This window comes from Phoxinus phoxinus, assembly GCF_949152265.1.
Source record: "Phoxinus phoxinus genome assembly, chromosome: 8".
Lineage (NCBI taxonomy): Eukaryota > Metazoa > Chordata > Actinopteri > Cypriniformes > Leuciscidae > Phoxinus > Phoxinus phoxinus.
This window is the reverse complement of record NC_136883.1, coordinates 15,454,469-15,474,673: the sequence shown is the minus strand read 5'-3', so window position 1 is coordinate 15,474,673 and position 20,205 is coordinate 15,454,469. Positions and strand designations below refer to the sequence as shown.

At 41.1% G+C, this 20,205-nt stretch overlaps 1 protein-coding gene across 1 annotated transcript in view; it reads right to left on the bottom strand.

Moving 5' to 3' along the window:
• Positions 1 to 2,985, bottom strand: part of LOC307003444 (rho guanine nucleotide exchange factor 26-like) — a 49,746-nt gene extending 46,761 nt beyond the window's left edge. The window contains exons 1-2 of the mRNA XM_079621833.1: positions 2,715 to 2,985; positions 953 to 2,153 (exon numbers count right to left, since the gene is read on the bottom strand). Of these exons, the coding sequence (XP_079477959.1) occupies positions 953 to 2,125 (1,173 nt within the window). The 5' untranslated portion in view covers positions 2,126 to 2,153; positions 2,715 to 2,985. The remainder of the gene's footprint in view (positions 1 to 952; positions 2,154 to 2,714) is intronic.
• Positions 2,986 to 20,205: the final 17,220 nt, after the last annotated feature.

Here is a 20,205-nt window from a genome sequence, read left to right as displayed (position 1 = left end):
TAGACAATTCACATAAATCTAACCTTTCATTTAAAATTTTAATAAAACATTATTAAACAAACCTTTTTCTCGAATACATGTTGACCACAATAATTGGCACCCCTAGAATACTACACTCACAAAACTAGCCAATATTCAAACATTGCTCTTTACTTAAAAAGAAAATGTTTGCAAATGCAATTACGTGGACAAGCTAATAAACATGCAATGGGCATGAGATGCAGAATTAAGCTGAATTCACATGGGAGCATGTGGCCACCTGCTCTGACTCTTTCCCATCATTCTGTCTTCATAAAAGGAATGAACTGATGGCTTTATTGGACTGTTAGGTCCACTATCACAGTATGCTGTCATTGTTCACAATGCCTGAAAATGTTGAAGGATGAAATTAAGTAATGGAAGCTTATTGTCACATGCAATCTTTGACCTCTTTGATAAATATTATGACCTTTGTTATATAGTGGTCACAGTCCTAAATATACAGTCATGGTCAGAATTAATAGCACCCCTGTTAAATATGATCAAAACTGGCTATAAAAAATATATCTGCATTGTTTATCCTTTTGATCTTTCATTCAAAAAATTTATAAAAATCGAACCTTTCATTGAAGTAAAATAATTAAAAGTGGGGGAAATCAAATTATGAAATAAATGTTTTTCTCCAAAACATGTTGGCCACAATTATTGGTACCCCTAGAATTTTTTATGAGTAAAATATCTCTGAAGTATATTCCCATTAATATTTACATTTTTTAGCACACCAGGGTGACTAGGAACATGAAATTGTCCAGCCATGACTTTTTTAAATATGAGGGAACACAAAGGCCAAATTCCCTTAATCATCCATCACAATGACTAAAACCAAAGAATATAGTTCTGTTGTGCATCAAAAGATTGTTGAGCATCACAAAATTGTTTGTGTAATTTTTACGATATTTAGTGTTCAACTCACTTTGCTCTTGGATGGACTCGGGTTAGACTGTCTCTCTTCAGCGACTCCTTTCAGCACAGGCTGGGACAGGCGTTTGGCCTTTGGGTCTAATGATAGAACTTCTACATCTACACCACTACCCATTGCCCGGCGATATGATTTGGAGCGCTGGCCTCTTGTCAGTAGTCCTGCATTCTCATCTCCATCCAGCTCATCATCCTTACTGGTGGAGAAAGAAGAAGTCTCAAACATGCTTCTCGGTCGGAAGGCACTTTTACCTGTGTCCATAAACTTTTGAGAGGGCTTGCTGAAGCGTGTGTCGGAGACCAGACCCCTGGGGATTATCTGCTGGGTGCCCATCTTATGCGCTGCAGGACTGTGGGTGCTCAGTATTATTGGGGAAGGGGGCTGCTTGCCCTCCGAGCCCTGAGATGACCCTGAACTCTGCCGCTGCAACAGGACGTCCCCCGGCCTTTCAGTGAGGGAGGGGCTGCAGGGTGTTGGGGGGTCAGAGGCAAGGCTAAGGTTGGAGGACATAGAGGGGATGCTGGAGGTGGAACTGTGAAGCGGGGAGGTGCAGTAGCCGATGGGAGATCCAGGGACATCCTGCGATTGGTGTGAAGGCCTGGAATTTTGAGGTGATATGTTTGAGGTGATAGGTTTTGGTGAAACTGTGTCTGGAGGTGAAGATGCATCCCCAAAAACAATTTGATCTCTTTGAGAGGTGAGGGTGAACTGACTGGAGAGACGTTTGAGGGGCTCTGTTATGTCATGCCAAACACTGAGTCCTCCATTCCCATTCTTGGTGGGCAACAAATGTGTTTTAGGTGAAGAAATAGAGTCTGCATTCTTATCATCCGATTTAGCAAAGTTTGACAGAGAGAACCTGGTGTTAGATAAATATCCAATACTGATGCTCCGGACCACCCTAGTCTTCCTAGTGGGTTTGTTGAGAGTGTGTTTCAGCACTGTAGTGTTTGACACAGTGGTGCTGATCTTCTCAGCCGGCTGGGTGAGAGTGAACATGCACTTATCATCCACAGGAAAGTCTGTCACATGAACTCCATCTATTTGGTAACTGTGAGGTCTGGGCTTGTACTTCTTGTCATTTTCGCAGCGTCTTTTCCAGAGAGGAGTGATATTGTTGTTGGAGAGATCCACTTCGTTGCCAAGATCCATAATGAGTCCACTCATATCACTCAGCAATCATTCTGACCTTTGTCTGAATTGAAAGAGAGAGGGCAAAGTTGCGTGAGTGGAAGTGAACTGTGCCCTGAAAGTTATACTGATCGTTTAATAATGGCAACCAAAAAAGATGGTTCACTCAAATAAATAAATGAAAAATGAACATGCATTACTAACTCTCATATCGTTCCAAACCTGTATGAATACTTAAAAGGAACAAAATTATATTTTACAGTCTTAGTCACCATTCACTTTTGTATTGGGAAAATACCGTAACTCATCTTTAAATTCGATCTAACATCTATTTTCGTGTTTCACAAAAGAAATACAGTCATACAGTTTGGAAAAAACTGTAGTATTTTCACTTATGGGTGAAATTGTGCGCGAGGATCTGCGGCTCAAATCCACGATTATTACAGGTAGTAGTATGTCAACAAGTTTAACTACTTCTGAGGCTTGTAATGGATGTATAAATTTTGTAAGTATTAATTCCAGTCATCCTCTGTAGGATTAATCGCGCTTGTTAATATCTCTAGCACACAAAAAACACAGTCGCGCGAAAACTTTGCAAGATTTATAGAAAAGAAATGCAGCATACCTCTGTGTGAAGATTAACTATAACCCTGCTCTCTACTGTTTTTCAGCCCGTATGAACTATAATTCCATTGTGGCCGTTTTTCCCTCGAAAAATACAAAAATGAATGTGCTCTAAACTCCAGAAAGTCTGGGTTGTTTATTTGTCGTCACAAGGTGGCTTTGCGCTTTTGCAGTCGTGTGTGTTGTCAGACTGAGACTGTAGTAGGCTAATGCAGTAAGTGAATGTTGAGCAGGGAGGGCACAAGAGTTCCCAAGTTCACGTGACGTCATGTGCTCGAGGATTGTGTGTGTCCCAATATTGTTGGCGTTTTTTTACAGTCATATGGCCTCAACTAAGATGCTCAGTGAACTATGATCGAGGGGGACTAAATAGTAACCGGAAATCATATTAAACTAAAATTAATTTTAGCTTCTACTATTTTCATAAATGATTTTGTGTAGTAGAGATCATCTGATATGGCGTGCATAACAGTGAATGCGTAGCGCCATCATGTGGTGTTTGGCTATTTTTGCAATGTTTTCAAAGATTTAGGGTGTAAGCCGGATTGACATAGCCTATGGTTTATCCATAAATATATTTTGGATAGTTACAATTGTATTTTGACGAGTCATAATTCTAATTTGACTAGTCAAAATAATAATTAGAAATATCTGTTCTAATTGGGCTAGAAAAATCTTATTAGAGATATAAAAATAGGTTATCTTAGGAGAGTACTCTCGTACTGCGTAATATCTTACGCTAGGGGAAAACTCTTTTCCACGAGATATTGAAGCCAAAAATTATCCTTAATTTTGAAATAATGTAAAACGCGTTGCGGCAGCATGCAGACATAGGCAAGACGGCTATTGGCTGCCCTGCGGCAACTGCAGCAGCCTATAGAGAGAGGCCTCTCGTGACGTCAGATCCAATGGGGGAGCTTCGCGCCCACTACGTCACGTCCCGCCGAAACAGGCGTGGCTTGGGCCTATAAATATAGCTCGACAGGCTGATAGACTCTGATTTTCATCGCCGAGGCGAACCAGAGCGTGTTGCAGGCACGGCAAAGATACGCAGTACTCGTTCCCTCTCTAGAGAGAACCGATGTTACGTTAGTAACCGAGTACGTTCTCTTACGAGAGTACTCTCGTACTGCGTAATATCTTACGCTAGGGGAACACAGTGTAAAACGCCGTGCGTGCTGAGATCCAACACCAAAGTCCAAAGGGCAGGTGCCTGGGGCTCATATAGTGCATGATCACCAGGGACTCGCAGAGAACCCGGGAAGAGGGGCTCGAACAGCATCATTCCCGTAATAAGTAGCGTCCTATAAGGAGCAAACTATAAAAATAGTGTTCCACACAGTCAGGGCGAAAAACTCGGCCTGGACTGATGAATATTATGGGTCTTACACACTACCCATAGAGTTATTTTATCGATTATCGAGCAGCGCTTAAGCAGTTTCAGTATTCTGAGCCGATAGCATCGAGGCAGACAGTACTGATTTATTTGACCAAAAGCAGCTTAGCCTGCCAGGCGGGAACCTCTAGGTTATAAAACCTTATAAATGTAGACGGGAAGGCCCAGCCTGCCGCCATACAGATATCTTACAAGGCAATCCCACTAGACCAAGCCCACGACGAGGCCATGCCTCTTGTGGAGTGCGCTCTGACACCTAACGGGCACTGCAGGCCCTTAGAGGTGTAAGCCAGCGCTATAGCATCAACTATCCATCTGAATAGACTCTGTTTCGACGCAGCTAGTCCCTTAGAACTTCCGCTGAATTAAACAAAGAGCTGCTCCGTCTGTCTGAAGACAGTCGAACGAGACACATAAGTCCTTAATGCCCTGACCGGACAAAGGAAGCTCGCGTCCTTTTCCTCATTAGAGACTGGCAGGGCCGACAGGGAAATCACCTGTGCCCTAAACGGTGTGTTGAGGAATTTAGGAACGTACCCGTGCCTTGGTTTGAGTATGACCAGATCGTTCCTTCCAAGTGACTGGCAAAGCGTCGGTTTAGTAAACGCGCAGAACATGCATGATTCATATTTAAATACTCTATATGCGAATATTCACATACACTAGTCTATACCGTGATTTTATTAAAATTTACTGACCTACTTTTCATCCAAGATATGACAATTCCGTGAATTTCCGCGTTATACAGTAAATTCTGTTTTTATGCCTGGATTCCGTGCAATTCCGATGCGATTCTGTCCGTGTTTTCCGCATCGGGGGAATGAAATATGGTCCTATGGCTGCCAACTGCCGTAAAAAACATGAAGAAGTCATCGTCACTTACTGGTTCAGGATCAGTGATACTTGTATTTCCGATTTGAGCTTGAACTTTTGAAATGCTTGGGAAAATGTAGCTTGTATGTAGTGTGTGGACGATACCGCACTAGATTAAAAAAAAGCTATTTAATTCAGAAAACAGCGACACTACCACCACGCTACTGAGAAATGTAGTTAAACTAGTAGCGTCACTGTCTACTTGTAGCGACGCTACTGCCCAACACTGGAAAAGAGATGGTATTCATCCCTCCTGGGTTGGTGCTTCTCTTCTCTCTAGTAATTTGGCTCATAGTCTTAGAGATAAAACATGACAAATTGGGGCCTAGGTCAGGAAGTAGACAGACTGGCTTAACCGACTGTCTGCCAGCTGCCTCGCGTCACCAAGGTCAGATAAATCCCATCACATAGAGCCTCTTTCGCCTAGATATCATCATATAGAGACTGTCTGTTCCCCGAATTTGGAAATCCAAAAAAACGTCTAAACCCATCTAAGGTTAAACATTTAATTGATGTTCAACAAATAAAAAACAGATATAATACAGATGAGCAAATGATAAAGTTTGATGATTTCAGATTATAACCTAGATGTGCTGAGTTTGACAGAAACCTGGCTAAAACCAAACGATTACATTACATTTAAAGGATCATTATCTAGTCTCATGTAAATTACATTTAGCCAAGGCTGCAAAGCCGACTCCGTGTTATAAATACGTTAGACCTATCACTTCTGCCACTAAAGATTGCTTTATCAATAATCTTCCTAATCAGTTTCATCATCTCAGCATCCCAGATAGCTTAGAAGAACTAGAGGTAGTTTGCGTTTCATGGAAGGAGAGCTCGATTGCATACAGAGAGGCTTTAAAAGCTGCTAGATCTGCTTATTTTTCAACCCTATTAGAAGAAAATAAACATAATCCTAGGTATTTATTTAAAACAGTGGCTAAACTAACAAAAAATAAAGCTTCAAACGCAGAAGTTTCCAAGCAACACAGCAGTAATGACTTTATGAACTTTTTCACTTATAAAGCCGCGTTTCCACCGCGGGGAACTTTCCCCAGGAACTAGGAACTTTGGGGTGGTACTCGGTGTGTTTACACCGCAGGAACCAGGGTCTAAATGAAGTTCCGGGTAAATATTTCCCCCTCCGAAACTCCCTGCTGGCGAGGTAGTACTTTTTCAAAGTTCAGGAACTTTCGGGGGTGGGACTTGTGCGCTGAACATGCTGGTTGTGTTCACACCGCATTTTGACTGGAGGACTCCACGCAGCATTCTATTTTAACCGCATTTAAAAAAATATATATTGTGGTTCGTGGCTTCATGCATTAAGAGTTGTCTGTCTGCAAATATGGAATTCAATTTAAAAAAAAAAAACACAGCTGGACCAACGACGAGGTTCAGGCTTTATTATTTGTGTAACAGGAAATTTTCTGCGCGTTCGTCCCAGCCATCTCACGGTCAATGTCCGCAATACATCACACACAACTACAGCACAGTTTAATCTCCTCCATACTTATTATAAATGTGGCGCTCAAAACTGATTACTGTCCGTCGCAGACTGGGAGGAGCAGTTGCGCGCAGTTTATAATCTTCCCGGTACTTTAGACCGCAGTGTAAACGCAGAAAGCAACCGGTCTGGGGCAAAAAAGTTCCTGGGAAAAAAGTTCCTGGGACAAATTGTTCCGGGTAATTTTGGTGGAAACGCGGCTTAAGATTGATAATATCAGGGACAAAATAATAACTATGCAACCGTCTACTACAGTATCGCATCAGGGAGAGCATTGTAGTCTCCCTGAGGAAAAATTCGATTCATTTATTGCTATAGGAGAGGAAGAATTTTGCAAACTCGTTAATTAATCTAAATCGATAACATGTATGTTAGACCCTATACCGACTAAGCTACTGAAAGAGATGCTTCCAGATGTCATAGATCCTCTTCTTAATAACATTAATTCGTCTTTGTCTCTAGGATACGTACCAAAAACCTTTAAGCTGGCTATGATTAAACCACTTGTTAAAAAAACGCAACTTGATCATACAAAATTAGTCAATTACAGGCCAATCTCGAATCTGCCTTTTCTGTCAAAGATACTAGAAAAAGCAGTATCCTCACAACTTTTTTCCTTTCTTGAAAAATGATATCTGCAAGGATTTTCAGTCCGGATTTAGACCGTACCATAGTACCGAGACAGCTCTCGTTAGAGTCACAAAATTATTTGCTCTTATCATCCGATCGTGTTTGTATCTCTCCTTTAATTTTACTCGATCTTAGTGCTGCATTTGACACCACTCTGATGACAACATTCTTTTAAATAGACTCGAACATTATGTTGGCATTAGTGGAATTGCACTAGCATGGTTTAAATCATACTTATGAAGAGATGTCTTATCGATCACAGTATGGCGTACCACAAGGCCCAGTACTAGGACCGCTGCTGTTCACTCTGTACATGCTACCATTAGGAGATATCATTAGGAAACATGGAATTAGCTTTCACTGTTATGCCGACGATACTCAGCTGTATATTTCTTCAAAACCTAACGAAACCTACCAATTCACAAAATTAACGGAAGGCATAGCTGATATAAAAAATTGGATGACTAGTAATTTCCTACAACTAAATTCAGAAAAAACAGAGATTCTAATTATTGGACAAAAAACTTCCACACGTAATAACCTAGAATACTGTCTAACACTTGATGGCTGCTCTGTTAAGTGAAGTCAAGTCAAGTCACCTTTATTTATATAGCGCTTTTTACAATACAGATTGTATCAAAGCAGCTTCAAAGTGATAACATGAAAATAATACAAAAAACAATTTCATCATCATCCACCTTTGAGGAAGATCTATAATATTGTTGAATATTAAATGTCCCCAACTAAGGAAGCCAGAAGGTAAGGCAACAGCGGCAAGGAACCAAAACTCCATCAGGTGACAGAATGGAGAAAAAAAAACTTGGGAGAACCCAGGCTCAGTCGGGGGCCAGTTCTCCTCTGGCCAATGAGTGAACAGTGTATGATTATGATTCAGGAGCATTACAGGTCAGAAGTTCAGAATGAATCAGAGTATTTGTCCAGTTCCGGTTAGGTTGAAGTTGGAGTGGAGAGGAGGAGTGACTGGTTGACACTTCAGGTCAGCGGCGTCGTCGTGTCCTGGCGCTGGTCCTTCATCAGATCTGGATACGGCCTGGTTCCGGTGGACAGCGGTAAACCTCGGGATAGACAGAGAGACTAATATTAGTGTAGACGCCATCCTTCTTATGATGTACCAAGTACATCAGGATTTACGGGAAGTGTTCCCAGTCCCTGCTGTTCTAAACTATGCAGCCTAACATTGAATTATAGAAGTCTATAATGTGTTATGTGTATGCTAGGCCGAAGAGATGTGTTTTTAGTCTAGATTTGAACTGGCAGAGTGTGTCTGCTTCCCGGACAATGTTAGGAAGACTGTTCCAAAGTTTTGGTGCTAAATAGGAAAAGGATCTACCGCCAGCAGTCGATTTTGATATTCTAGGTATTATTAACTGGCCGGAATTTTGAGATCGCAGTAGACGTGAAGGACTATAATGCGTTAAGAGCTCTTCGTCGTCGGTTAGGAACCTGGGTGTGCTCTTTGATACCAATCTTTCATTTGAAAGTCACATGCCTAGTATCTGTAAAACCGCATTTTTCCATCTTAAAAATATATCTAAATTACGCCATATGCTCTCATTGACAAATGCGGAAAAATTTGTTAATGCATTCATAACCTCAAGGCTAGATTATTGTAATGCTCTACTGGGTGGTTGCCCTGGACGCTTAATAAACAAATTACAGCTAGTTCAAAACGCAGCAGCTCGAGTTCTTCCCAGAACCAGGAAGTATGACCATATCAGCCCGGTTCTGTCAACACTGCATTGGCTTCGCTAAACATCGTATAAATTTTAAAATATTGCTGATTACTTACAAAGCACTAAATGGTTTAGCTCCGCAGTACTTGAGCGAGCTCTTAACGCATTATAGTCCTTCACGTCTATTGCGATCTCAAAATTCTGGCCAGTTAATAATATCTAGAATATCAAAATCGACTGCTGGCGGTAGATCCTTATTTAGCATTCACATAATACAATCAATTCAATGTTAGGCTGAATAGATTAGGTCAGCCGGAACTGGGATACTTCCCTTAAATTCGGATGTACTCGTTACATCATAAGAAGAATGGCATCTACGCTAATTTTAGTGTCTTTGTTAATCCTGAGATTTTCCTGTAGCCTGCCGGATCCTAGCCGTATCCAGATCTGACCAAGGACTGGACCCGATGACAACGCAGTGCTGAAGTGCCAACTAGCCTCTCCCTATGGAGGATCCCTTTACCACTCTACAGATTAGGCTTGGTTTGTAGTGAATTACAAACCTGCGCACATATATTCAAACGCACATAAATAGAATTAATTCTTGATGTGCACGTGAGCGCCATCAGCGTTTCTCACAGGTTCGTGTTTAAAGTCTGTTTAGAGAGAACGGTGTCGTCTTAGCGGCCCCTAATTTAATAACAAATGATCATTTCGACGGAAGTGAATCAATCAAAATTAACTTTAGCTGGAAAATAACATTATTCAAGAACCGCTATAAAGCCAAAACAATCTCTGTTACCTTAAATCATACGTTTATCTCTGTAAAGCTGCTTTGAAACAATCTACATTGTTAAAAGCGCTATATAAATGAAGATGACGTGACTTGACTTGACTTGACTTGCTGAGAGAACAAATAGCCACACTCCGGGTTGATGCAGTTGTGGACTAGCTGATCCGCAAGGTTGAAACCTGCGCATCACAAACCTCCCTGAAAATGCCAGACACCACCACCTCTCAGCAAAACCCCAGCTCGCCTTCGCCAAACTTGAGAGCCAGAGGCAGTGGCACACGGCGCACAAACAGTGGATTGGCGACGTAGCTTTTTCGAGGCTATTGATGTGATATCGGCAGAGCTGGACAGAAGATTTGATCAGGCCAGTATGAAGCTTGCCGCAAAGCGAGAGAGGGCTGTTATCAAAGCAGCAGAGGGAAGGAGCGTCAATCTGGAGGCCCTTCAGCTCCCGGAGGAGCTTGACACAGACCGCCTTTAACTCCAGCTCAAAATGCTAAGGCCAAGCATCGCCAAGCAGCTTGCTGATGTCACAAAAGACAGAGGGTCTAAGTGTGTCACAGTCCAAGATGTAACATTATTTTTGACAAAGCTCCAGCCACAAACAAGAGCCATGTTTTTTAGAGACAGAAAAACTGATTGAGTTATGTCTGTGCCTACCCATCTCCGTGGCCTCATCCGAGCACACTTTCTCCGCCTTGCGTCTTTTGAAGACATGGGCATGCAGCACCATGACCCAGAAAGGACTCACACACCTTTCGCTGATGCATACATTCTAAACTCCCTGGACATTCATCCCCTCATGAGAGACTTTATCTCCACGACCCCAGAGCGCACCTCAACATTTGGACACCTGTAACCAGGGCACCCTGGTTACAAATCGATTGCATTGTTGCGTGTAGCTTGTAGATTTAAACATCTTTCTTCCCCTTGTTAATTAATTGGTAACACTTTAGAATACTGTATCTTAATTACTGCATACCTAATAAGGAATTACTGAAGAACTAATAGGTAATTCTTTATTAACACTTAAGTCACTACTGTTAACTACTAAGGAAGATGTGTTAACTAATCAGTATGAAATAGAATTGTATGATTGTTTTAAGTATCAGTTAGTAAATCAATAACTAATTAATTCTGTCATACCTCCTGAAAAACTACTACTAATTATCTATTAATTAAGGTTCAAGAAAAATAACTATGAAGTAACTACTAATGAACAGTCATACACAGTAGTCACTACAATAATCACTAAAATATTTTTTTTAGCAGTGGAGTGGAGTATACACAAATCAAGTGCTTGAGTAAAAGTACCCTAATAATATATTACTCCAGTAAAATTATAATTAGGCCATTTTCAAAATTACCTTAGTAAAAGGTAATTCATTTTTAAAGTACTTAAAAAGTAAAAAGCATATTATTATACTTAATTCTTATACATTTTAAACTTCTTTTGCACCATTCAAGTTCTGGCAATATCGCGGTAGCCTACATTTGACAGTGATTTGGTGATGCAAGAGCGCGGACATTTGCATCCTCTTCTGGAGGGATTTGGTGCGAAATACAGGTTTGTGTCCGTTTTATTTAATCTATAAAATCATTACTGTGCAAAAAGTAATTTTATTTTATGCAAGGCAACATACAAGGACGGGATGTCAGTTAGCCTACCTAGCTAACGAGTCTTATTTTATTCATAAAGATATAAATCTATTTACATCAGATGTTAAAATATGTTCTTTGTTTGTTTGTTTATGGTCAGCTTATGGAGTCAGTCACAGCATATTTCGGCTATGAGTGAAACGCAGGGCGGCGGTCTGAAGTTAAAGCAGTTTCCCCGCCGAACACAAGCCCTGCTCCCGCAAGAGATCCAGCACCACTACCGTGGAAACGAGACCAGTTGATTACTTGAATTGGTTTTAAGGTTTAACTTTTGATTTTAAAATGTTTGTTAAACGAGTTTAAATGAAGGCAGTATTGTACATGTTAAAACGAAATATAATTGGAAATAAAGTAAGATATCATGTAGCCTAAACGAGTCATTGTTGTGTATTTTACAAAGGTTTAGATAATTACGTTAATAGTGTTTTTTTTACAGTAAGTTTTATTTGAGTCAGAAGTATGTGGTAATTCTTTATTAATTACTAATGGGTTCCCTATATTTTCACTTTAGAATACTGTTTCAGGTTTTAAGTAATTCCTGAAGAATGATCTAATAATTCTTTATTAATTACTAATAAGTTCCCTATATTTTCAGTTTCCCTCAGTCGTTGCCTCAAATACATGAATTTACTCAATGGCATTCTATGCTGAGGAAAACAGACACACACAGTACTGTATAACATATCAAATCTAATCTGAGGTTAGTTATGGCAAGGCACTTGAGTGGGGTTCCTTTCTGAAGTTGATTTCTTACAGAACACACTCACAAAACCACACAGGCAAAAACCTCTTTAACATTTAAATGTATTTGTTAATATTGTATTTTCATAATACTACTTCTATTAATAACATTAGTAAACAAAGAAGGTCACAACTCCATGTAGTTTTGTATGACTGTTCATTAGTTACTTCTTAGTTATATTTCTTGAACCTTAATTAGTAGATAATTAATAGTAGTTCTTCAGGAGGTATGACAGAATTCATTAGGTATTGATTAACTAACTGTTACTTAACACAATCATAAAATTATATTACATACTGATTAGTTAACACATCTTCTTTAGTAGTTAACAGTAATGAAGAAGTAGTTAATGAAGAATTACCTACTAGTTCTTCAATAATCCCTTGGTTATGCAGTAAGTAAGATACAGTATTCTAAAGTGTTACAAATAAATTTCATGGAAACAGACACCAGTGATTTTGCCAAGAGATCTCTTATTTATTTTAAGACATAATATATAGGGCATAGGAGAGAGAGTGCCAATGGACCAGCAAAGATCTCCATTCCTGCATCTCAGTCATTTTTCCCTGCCATAGACAAAGAGTTTCAGTTCTTATATGCTGACGAAAAAACTGCATACTAAAAACAATATTAAATGATGAGATTGTAAGTCTTCAGTCCCTCCTCTGGAACTACGACAGGCAGTTTCACACTGTCACTCCACCAGTGGCCATCTAATGAAGCGATAGTGAGGAAAGGACAAGCAGACTAAGACATAAACATAAAGGACAGAAGAATAGAAACAGAAACAGAAACGAGAACAAAAACACAACAAAAAACAAAACAAAGATCCTCAACCCATGTTATTTCCCGCATACTGTGTGTCATTTAACGTCTTTGTGTAGGCTATGCATTTCAAATGAACCCCAATCATCTAAGAAAATAAAAATTAATAATTATTCAGCCCGTGCCTGAACTCGTTGAAGAAGGAGTACTTAACTCAGGGGTGCCCAATCCTGCTCCTGGCGATCGACTGTCCTGCACAGGTCATCTCCAACCCTAATCAAACACACCTGAAGCAACCAATTAAGGTCTTCAGATTAGTCAGGATCACTTGAAAATTAAAGGCAGGTGTGTTTGATTAGGGTTGGAGATGAACTGTGCAGGACAGATCGCCAGGAGCAGGATTGGGCACCCCTGACTTAACTCCTTCAGTTCCAGGCCCTTATATAACAAACTAAAATAAACATGGAGGTTAAAGGACCCTTGGGGTTGAAAATCAGTAAGCGGGTGTTAAATGTTTGTGAGGTTGTGTTTTGTAAGTGTAGTGTATCATAGTAGTGTAGTGTAAAATCTCCTATCTCACACCGTATTTCCCATTTCGGTTCTATCAAATTTGTCTCGTATCGAAAATAACTATATGTGTGTGTGAAGGTATAGAGCAAATTCCAAAGTTAACCCCAATGTTTCAGTATTTTTGTTTGTTTTTCAGTTTACTTAGAACAGTTTCTTTTTTTCTTCTTTCTTTTTAAATATTTTTGGATTTTATCAGATTCATTTCTTTGGTTTTTCTTTTTTCCTAAAGTTAACTCAGATCAGTATCCTCAAATATTTGAACAGCTTTACAAAGTTTTGACCGAAGTTCTCCCAAAGAAGCTCCACCACCTCAGGGTGAAGTATCCATTCACCGGGCCTCAGCCCCTGCCTCAACAGGATATCTGCTCTGATATACGAGACCATCAGTGTGTTGTCCGGAAGGACAAGCACATGGTGACCTCTCGGGTCTGGCAAGAAGTATTGAGATTCTCGGATACCGCCATCACTTCTAGCCAATTATGTGACAAAAGGAAGATGGTTCTACCAAAGACCCTTCGCCGAGCGACCACTCATGATCACCCCCCACTTGTGAGGGAAGCATGCGTCAATAGCATTTTGCGTTGACAAGAAGCCCCCAACACTGGGCCTGGGCGAGGAACCAAGGTTCTTCCACATGACCGAGGCACGTAGACAAAGCCGCGTGACCTTGATCATGCGAAAACGGATTTCCCCTCGGAGAAAACCCCTTGGTCCTGAGTCCACTGCAGGCGTCTCATGTACAGAAGGCCAAAAGTAATTACGTTGGACGCAGCTGCCATGAGACCCAACAGTCTGAAACTGTTCCACAGTGAGTGACTGGTTTATTTTACCTGAGTTTTAAGGCGAATCCTTTTTAATACACATAGAAAAGTGGTCCACTCTTCTTGGCGTTGAGTCGCAACCCCAACATCTTTAAATGAGACAGAACGACATCTCGATGCCGAACTGCCATCTGCTCAGATTGAGCTAGGATCATCGATATAGTATAATATGCAAATGCCCTGGAGTCTCAGAGGAGCCAGAGCTGCATCCACACATATTGTAAAGGTGCGGGGGTGATAAACCTAGGCCGAATAGAAGAACCCGATACTGGTATGCTTCGCCCCCGAAAGCAAACCTCAGGAACCTCCTGTGATGAGAATGGTTAGATAAGTAAGCGTCCTTCAAGTCTATTGTGACAGACCAGTGCTCGGGCTGAATCTGTGACACAATCATATTAGCGTAAGCATACTTTGAACATGAGATTCTGAAACCGGCTGTTTAATTGACGCAGGTGTCAGTACTTCCTGCTCCATAACCAGAGCCAGCTCGGGGTCCACCACTGTGGGGAGGACCCCTAGAAATCTGGGCGGACGAGAACCAAACTGAATCCTGAAACCCTTTTCTATAGTGTGCAGGACCCACTGAGAAATATGTGGCAGTAGTTTCCACGCTGCCAGAAATTCTACTAAGGGCACCAGTCTCTCGAGACTGGCCTCTGGATTTGGTTGAACAGTCACTTCAGTGCCCTGAAGCAACGAACCGGCAGGGAACCTCGGAGGATCGTTTGGGGACACTGACTCATCAGTGTCCTGAAAGGGCGAACCAACAGGAAAACCGAACTGGCAGCATTGTGACCCTCTTCAGAGAGTCGCACCCCAGAGGCCGCCGAGGATAATAATAATAATAATAATAATACATTATATTTATCAGAAATTTCATCAGAAATCTCGAAGTGCTACAGGTTAAAAACAAAAAAGATAAGCAGTTCTTTAAAAAAAATAAAATTAAAATAAAATAATCTAAAAGGGACCAAAAGCTTGTCCATAGATGCATTGATGTGTGAGGAGGGAAACCTTGTACTCAATCCTGGTGGAGATGGGAAGCCAGTGGAGTGAGTGAAGAATGGGGGTAATGTGCTCATGTTTCCACACTCTCATCAGGATCCTAGCTGCAGAGTTTTGGATGTACTGAAGCCTCTGCAGACTCTTTCTAGGAATCCCAATGAGAAGTGCGTTGCAGTAGTCCAGTCTGGAGGAGACAAAGGCATGAACCAGTTTTTTGGCATTTGAGAGGGTGAGAATGGGGCGGAGTTTGGAGATGTTACGGAGGTGGTAGAAAGAGGTCTTGCAGGTCAAAAGTGAGTTGGGAGTAAATTTTTACACCAAGATTAGTGACTGTTGATGAGAGGGGAATGTTGGTGCCAGAAAAGGTGATACTGGTTATGGATGATGATTTGATTTGGTGAGGAGTGCCAACCAAGATGGCTTCGGTTTTGGAGCTATTTAGTTGGAGGAAGTTGTGCTCCATCCATACCTTTATCTACTCCAGACAGGTGGTGAGTTTTGATCGAGATGACTTTGAGGGTGTGGTTTCAGCTGTGGCATGTACCCTCTGTATGTCATCGGCATAGCAGTGGAATGAGATTTTGTGACGGCTGATGATTTGGCCAAGGGGGGTGAGGTAGAGAATGAAGAGGATGGGGCCAAGGACTGACCCCTGGGGGACACCGCAAGTAACTGTGTGTGGATTTGATTTGGAGTGTCCCAGGGAGATGTATTCTGTCCGGTTTGTGAGGTATGATCTGAACCAACTGAGTGCAGTGTCATTTAGTCCAGTGGTGAGGTGGAGCCGGTTTAAAAGAATGCCATGGTCGACAGTATCAAATGAAGCAGAAAGGTCCAGGAGGATGAGGAGGGAGGGAGAGCCAGCATCAGATGATATGAGGAGGTCGTTTGTGACTCTAACGAGGGCAGTCTCTGTGCTGTGAGCAGAGTGGAAACCTGACTGGAATTTTTCAAAGAGGTTATTATATTTGAGGTGGTCCTGAAGGTGGCTGGCAACTGCTTTCTCAAGTACTTTTGATATGAAGGGGAGATTTGAGATGGGCCTATAGTTGGATAAGACTTCTGGATCAAGAGTGGGTTTTTTGAGCAGTGGTGCGATAATGGCATTTTTTAAGACAGTGGGAACGTGACCAGTTTTGAGGGAATGATTTATAACAGCAGTGATCAGGGGACTTAGGACAGTGATATGAGTTTTTACCAGGGAGGTTGGGAGAGGGTCCAGGGGACAGGTGGAGGATTTCATCTTCCTGATGATGTTCTGCACCTCTTCTGATGAAACCTCAGGAAAGCAGTTTAGGGGTTGGGAGACGGTATATGTTGGGGCAACAGTTTGGGTGGGAGGACCAGAAAGGGCAGAGCGAATATGTGCAGTTTTTGACGTGAAGAAATCCCTGAATTTATTGCACTGCTCTTCTGTAGTGGCAGTAAGTGGGGGCGATTGTGGTTTGAGAAGGTGGTTTATAGTGGGAAAAAGCTGCTTGTAATTTCCTGGGCTGTTTCTGATGGCATCAGAGTAAAACTGTGACCTTGCCTCTTTGAGGGACTGTGCATATTTTTGTTGTTGCTCCCAGTAGATTTGTTTGTGGACAGTGCCAGAGGCTCTGAAACGCCACTCAAGGACCCGCCCTGATGCCTTCATTTTACGAAGCCCATCTGTGAACCAGGGTGCTGAGTGGGTGAAGGTGACTGTTCTTGTTTTAACAGGGGCATAGAGGTCCAGGAGGCTGCTCAGATGGTTGTTGTAGTAGTCCACTGCTTCGTCGGCTGATGATAAGTGTGTGGAAAGATGCTGAAAGTCTGCTGCCAAGAGTTCTTGGTATATGTTTTTCAGGTTTCTGAAACAGGCAAATCCATAGAAATTACCTTGTGATCAGACACACCTAGGTCATACACCTGCAGGTTGGTGAGAGGAGAGTTAGTAATGACCAGGTCCAAGGTATGCCCCCTGGTGTGTGTGGGGACACCAACAAGTTGTTTTAAGTTAAAGCAGTCCAGTAGTTTAAGAAATTCAGCTCCAAAACGGCAGGAGGGGGTGTCAACATGGATGTTCATATCACCTAAAATTATAACATCGGCGGAGGACGTGCAGAAAGTTGTGAGGAGATTTGACATCTCAGTGATAAATGATGGGTTTGATTTTGGTGGTCGGTAGATGAGAAGGAACAGCACAGGGGAAGGGGACTTACATTTAAATGCAAGGCATTCATATGAAGATAGTTCAGGTAATGGTTGCAGAGATAACTCCAGATTGCTGCGATGGATGACTAACAGACAGCCACCACGCCCTGTGCTGCAAGCTTTCTGGAGGTAGTTATATCCTTGGGGACAGCTCTCATTTAAAGAAGAAAAGGTATTTGGTTGGTGCCAGGTCTCTGTAATGCACATATAATCCAGAGATTTTTCCAGGATATGGTCATGAATGAGGCAGGATTTGTTTGTAATAGACTGTGCATTTAAGAGTTTGATTTTGCTACTTGATGAAGCAACAAATCTTTGCACTGGCCGTAGCAAACTGGACTCCACGTTTTGCATTTTGCAAACACTCCACGTTTTGCATTCAGCTCACTGAGAGGTGTTGCCATGGAGACGTCCAAACTACTCATCCGGTAAGAGACAGCACTCTGATGAAGTATGCGTGGAGCGACATTTCGCGTTGCTGACCAGAGAGCCGGGATGGTGAGACTTGTCTGTGAGCAGACAAACTTTCTTCGGGAACTTCTATGAAAATAGCGCGGACGGCGGAGAAGTCCTAGTTGTTTAAGCACTGCAATGCACGGTGGAGTGAGGAAACTGTTGAGATTCATCAGCTGGTTGACGGAGTAACTCAACATAGTGGAGGTGCCGGCAGCGGAGTGGAAGACGGTTCTTTTTAGCTGCATAGCAGCAGCGATGCTGCGATGCACGAGCAGCGATGACCAATTCCAGGGAGTCTCCGAGCAGGTGTTTTGCTAGCGGCAACAGGTAGGCCACCGCTAGACTCGAAAGCTACCTGATAGCTATCCAGTAAGGTCCACAGTTCGGTGGTGCGGAAGGTAAACTGTTTTTTTTTTTTTTTTTGTAAATGGTCCACTGGTCGGTGGCGAGGATAGTAAAAGATAAAAAGGTTAAAAACTTGGCGTTATTTTGGCGCGACTGGAGAAGCGGCGAACAGACAGCACCAGCATCCTCTCCTGAGAGGGTGTGTTTAAGTGAAGATATAGAGTTTTCCTTATATTCTCACTCTCATAATGTTGGCTAGCCAGTAAATATTTAACTTAGCAACAGCACTAGATAAAACCCGTGAAATAACGTGAGCAGGGAACAACACAACGCTTGCTTGCTCTCTTTTGCCATAATATATATATATATATATATATATATATATATATATATATATATATATATATATATATTGCAACTTGACAGACAACAATAAATATGACAAGGACAGAATACACAGATCGCTTGCTGAAGGCGCAGAAGCTGTCGTGGTCTGTTTTCAGGGGTGCTTTATAGCTTCCTGGTCGATGACGTCACCAGCCTATGACGTCTCGTATTTCTATTGGACTGATTATACACTTGCTTCACGACGCAATCACGCAGGGCGTTCCCACCGCGTCTCAAACGCAGCTCGAGTTCCCTTGAAAGGGAACACATACATTTCAGTCTCTAACTCTAACACAGTGTGTTAATAATTGACTTTGAGTGTCAAAGTCTCCCAAAGTCTCTCTCCCCCACATATGTATTCAGAACAGTATGTGAACAGTATGAATCATAAAACACAAGGATTACAAATGATTATGAAAAGTATAAAACAGATACATAATACTTCTGATTATGCATATTAATATAAAATAATAATAATACTAAAAACAATATTAAATTATGAGATTGTAAGTCATCATAGTGTTATTATGAAGTTTAATTAATATTATATGTTGTTATAATATTACATGTTCTATGTAAATATGTATGTATATCTGGAGTTGTAACGAAAGTAATTCCCCCCATGGATTATTAAAGTATTTCTGATTCTGATTCTGCTTCTGATTAATAGCGCATATATTCATCTGAGAACTGATGATATCTGTGTGTTTCAGACCCTGGCTGTGTGCACTGAAGTATATAACAATAAAGTAGTGAATCTCAATGAATTTATTTTTAAAATGTATTTTAAATAGGCCTATAGGCTCATAGTTTTTTTTGTCAAAAATAAATAAATTATCATTTCACAGCATCCCCTGTTCAAAATTACTTCCAGCAGCCCTGGGGTACAGTACATTGTGTATGGATTGTGCCTTCTGTGTCGATGCAGGTTTGATCGTGTCATTAAGGTAATAGCCCACAAGGTGGGGGTGTTGTATTATAGCAAGAGCTCCGTATAGCCTAATGGTGATATTCTGCTGTTTTCGTTTTTTTTAATTTTTTATAGCAAATGTTGCACCTATACAAATGTTTACTGGTTTCAAATGTGTTCGTTTAGGAACAAGGGCTTACTCAATTTAATCTACAGCATGCACAACATTATCCTACTTTATGTCTTCTCTGCATACCCTATGTCACCTACACGTGCCCCAGCTACTTTATAACTTCTTTATTTTATTTTATTTTCTGTATTTTGGATCAAATAAATGCATCCTTTATGAGCAGAAGAGACAAAAACATTAAAACTTTTACCGATCTAAAACTAGTAGCCTATACGATCTAAAATAAATATTTAAAAAGGTAGGCTAGCCTAGGCAGTTCCACTTGGGGACATTTAATTTAATATTGAACAATAGCCTATTATTGTTCTGCCTGCATTAACACCATATGAGAACTGAGCTGGACGATTAAATCACGGTTTTCTCCAGAGCGGCTATATTAACTAAATTAATAACTTTTTTACAACAATAATGAGCCATCACTGAATTTACTTAAGCTTGACTGTGATGCTATTTTTGTTTGGAAACAAACTTTGTTGCATTATATTTTCCTGTTATCTCAGTAAAGCTGCTTTGAAACTATCTGTATAGTAAAAAAGCGCTTTATAAATAAAGGTGACTTGACTTGACTAGA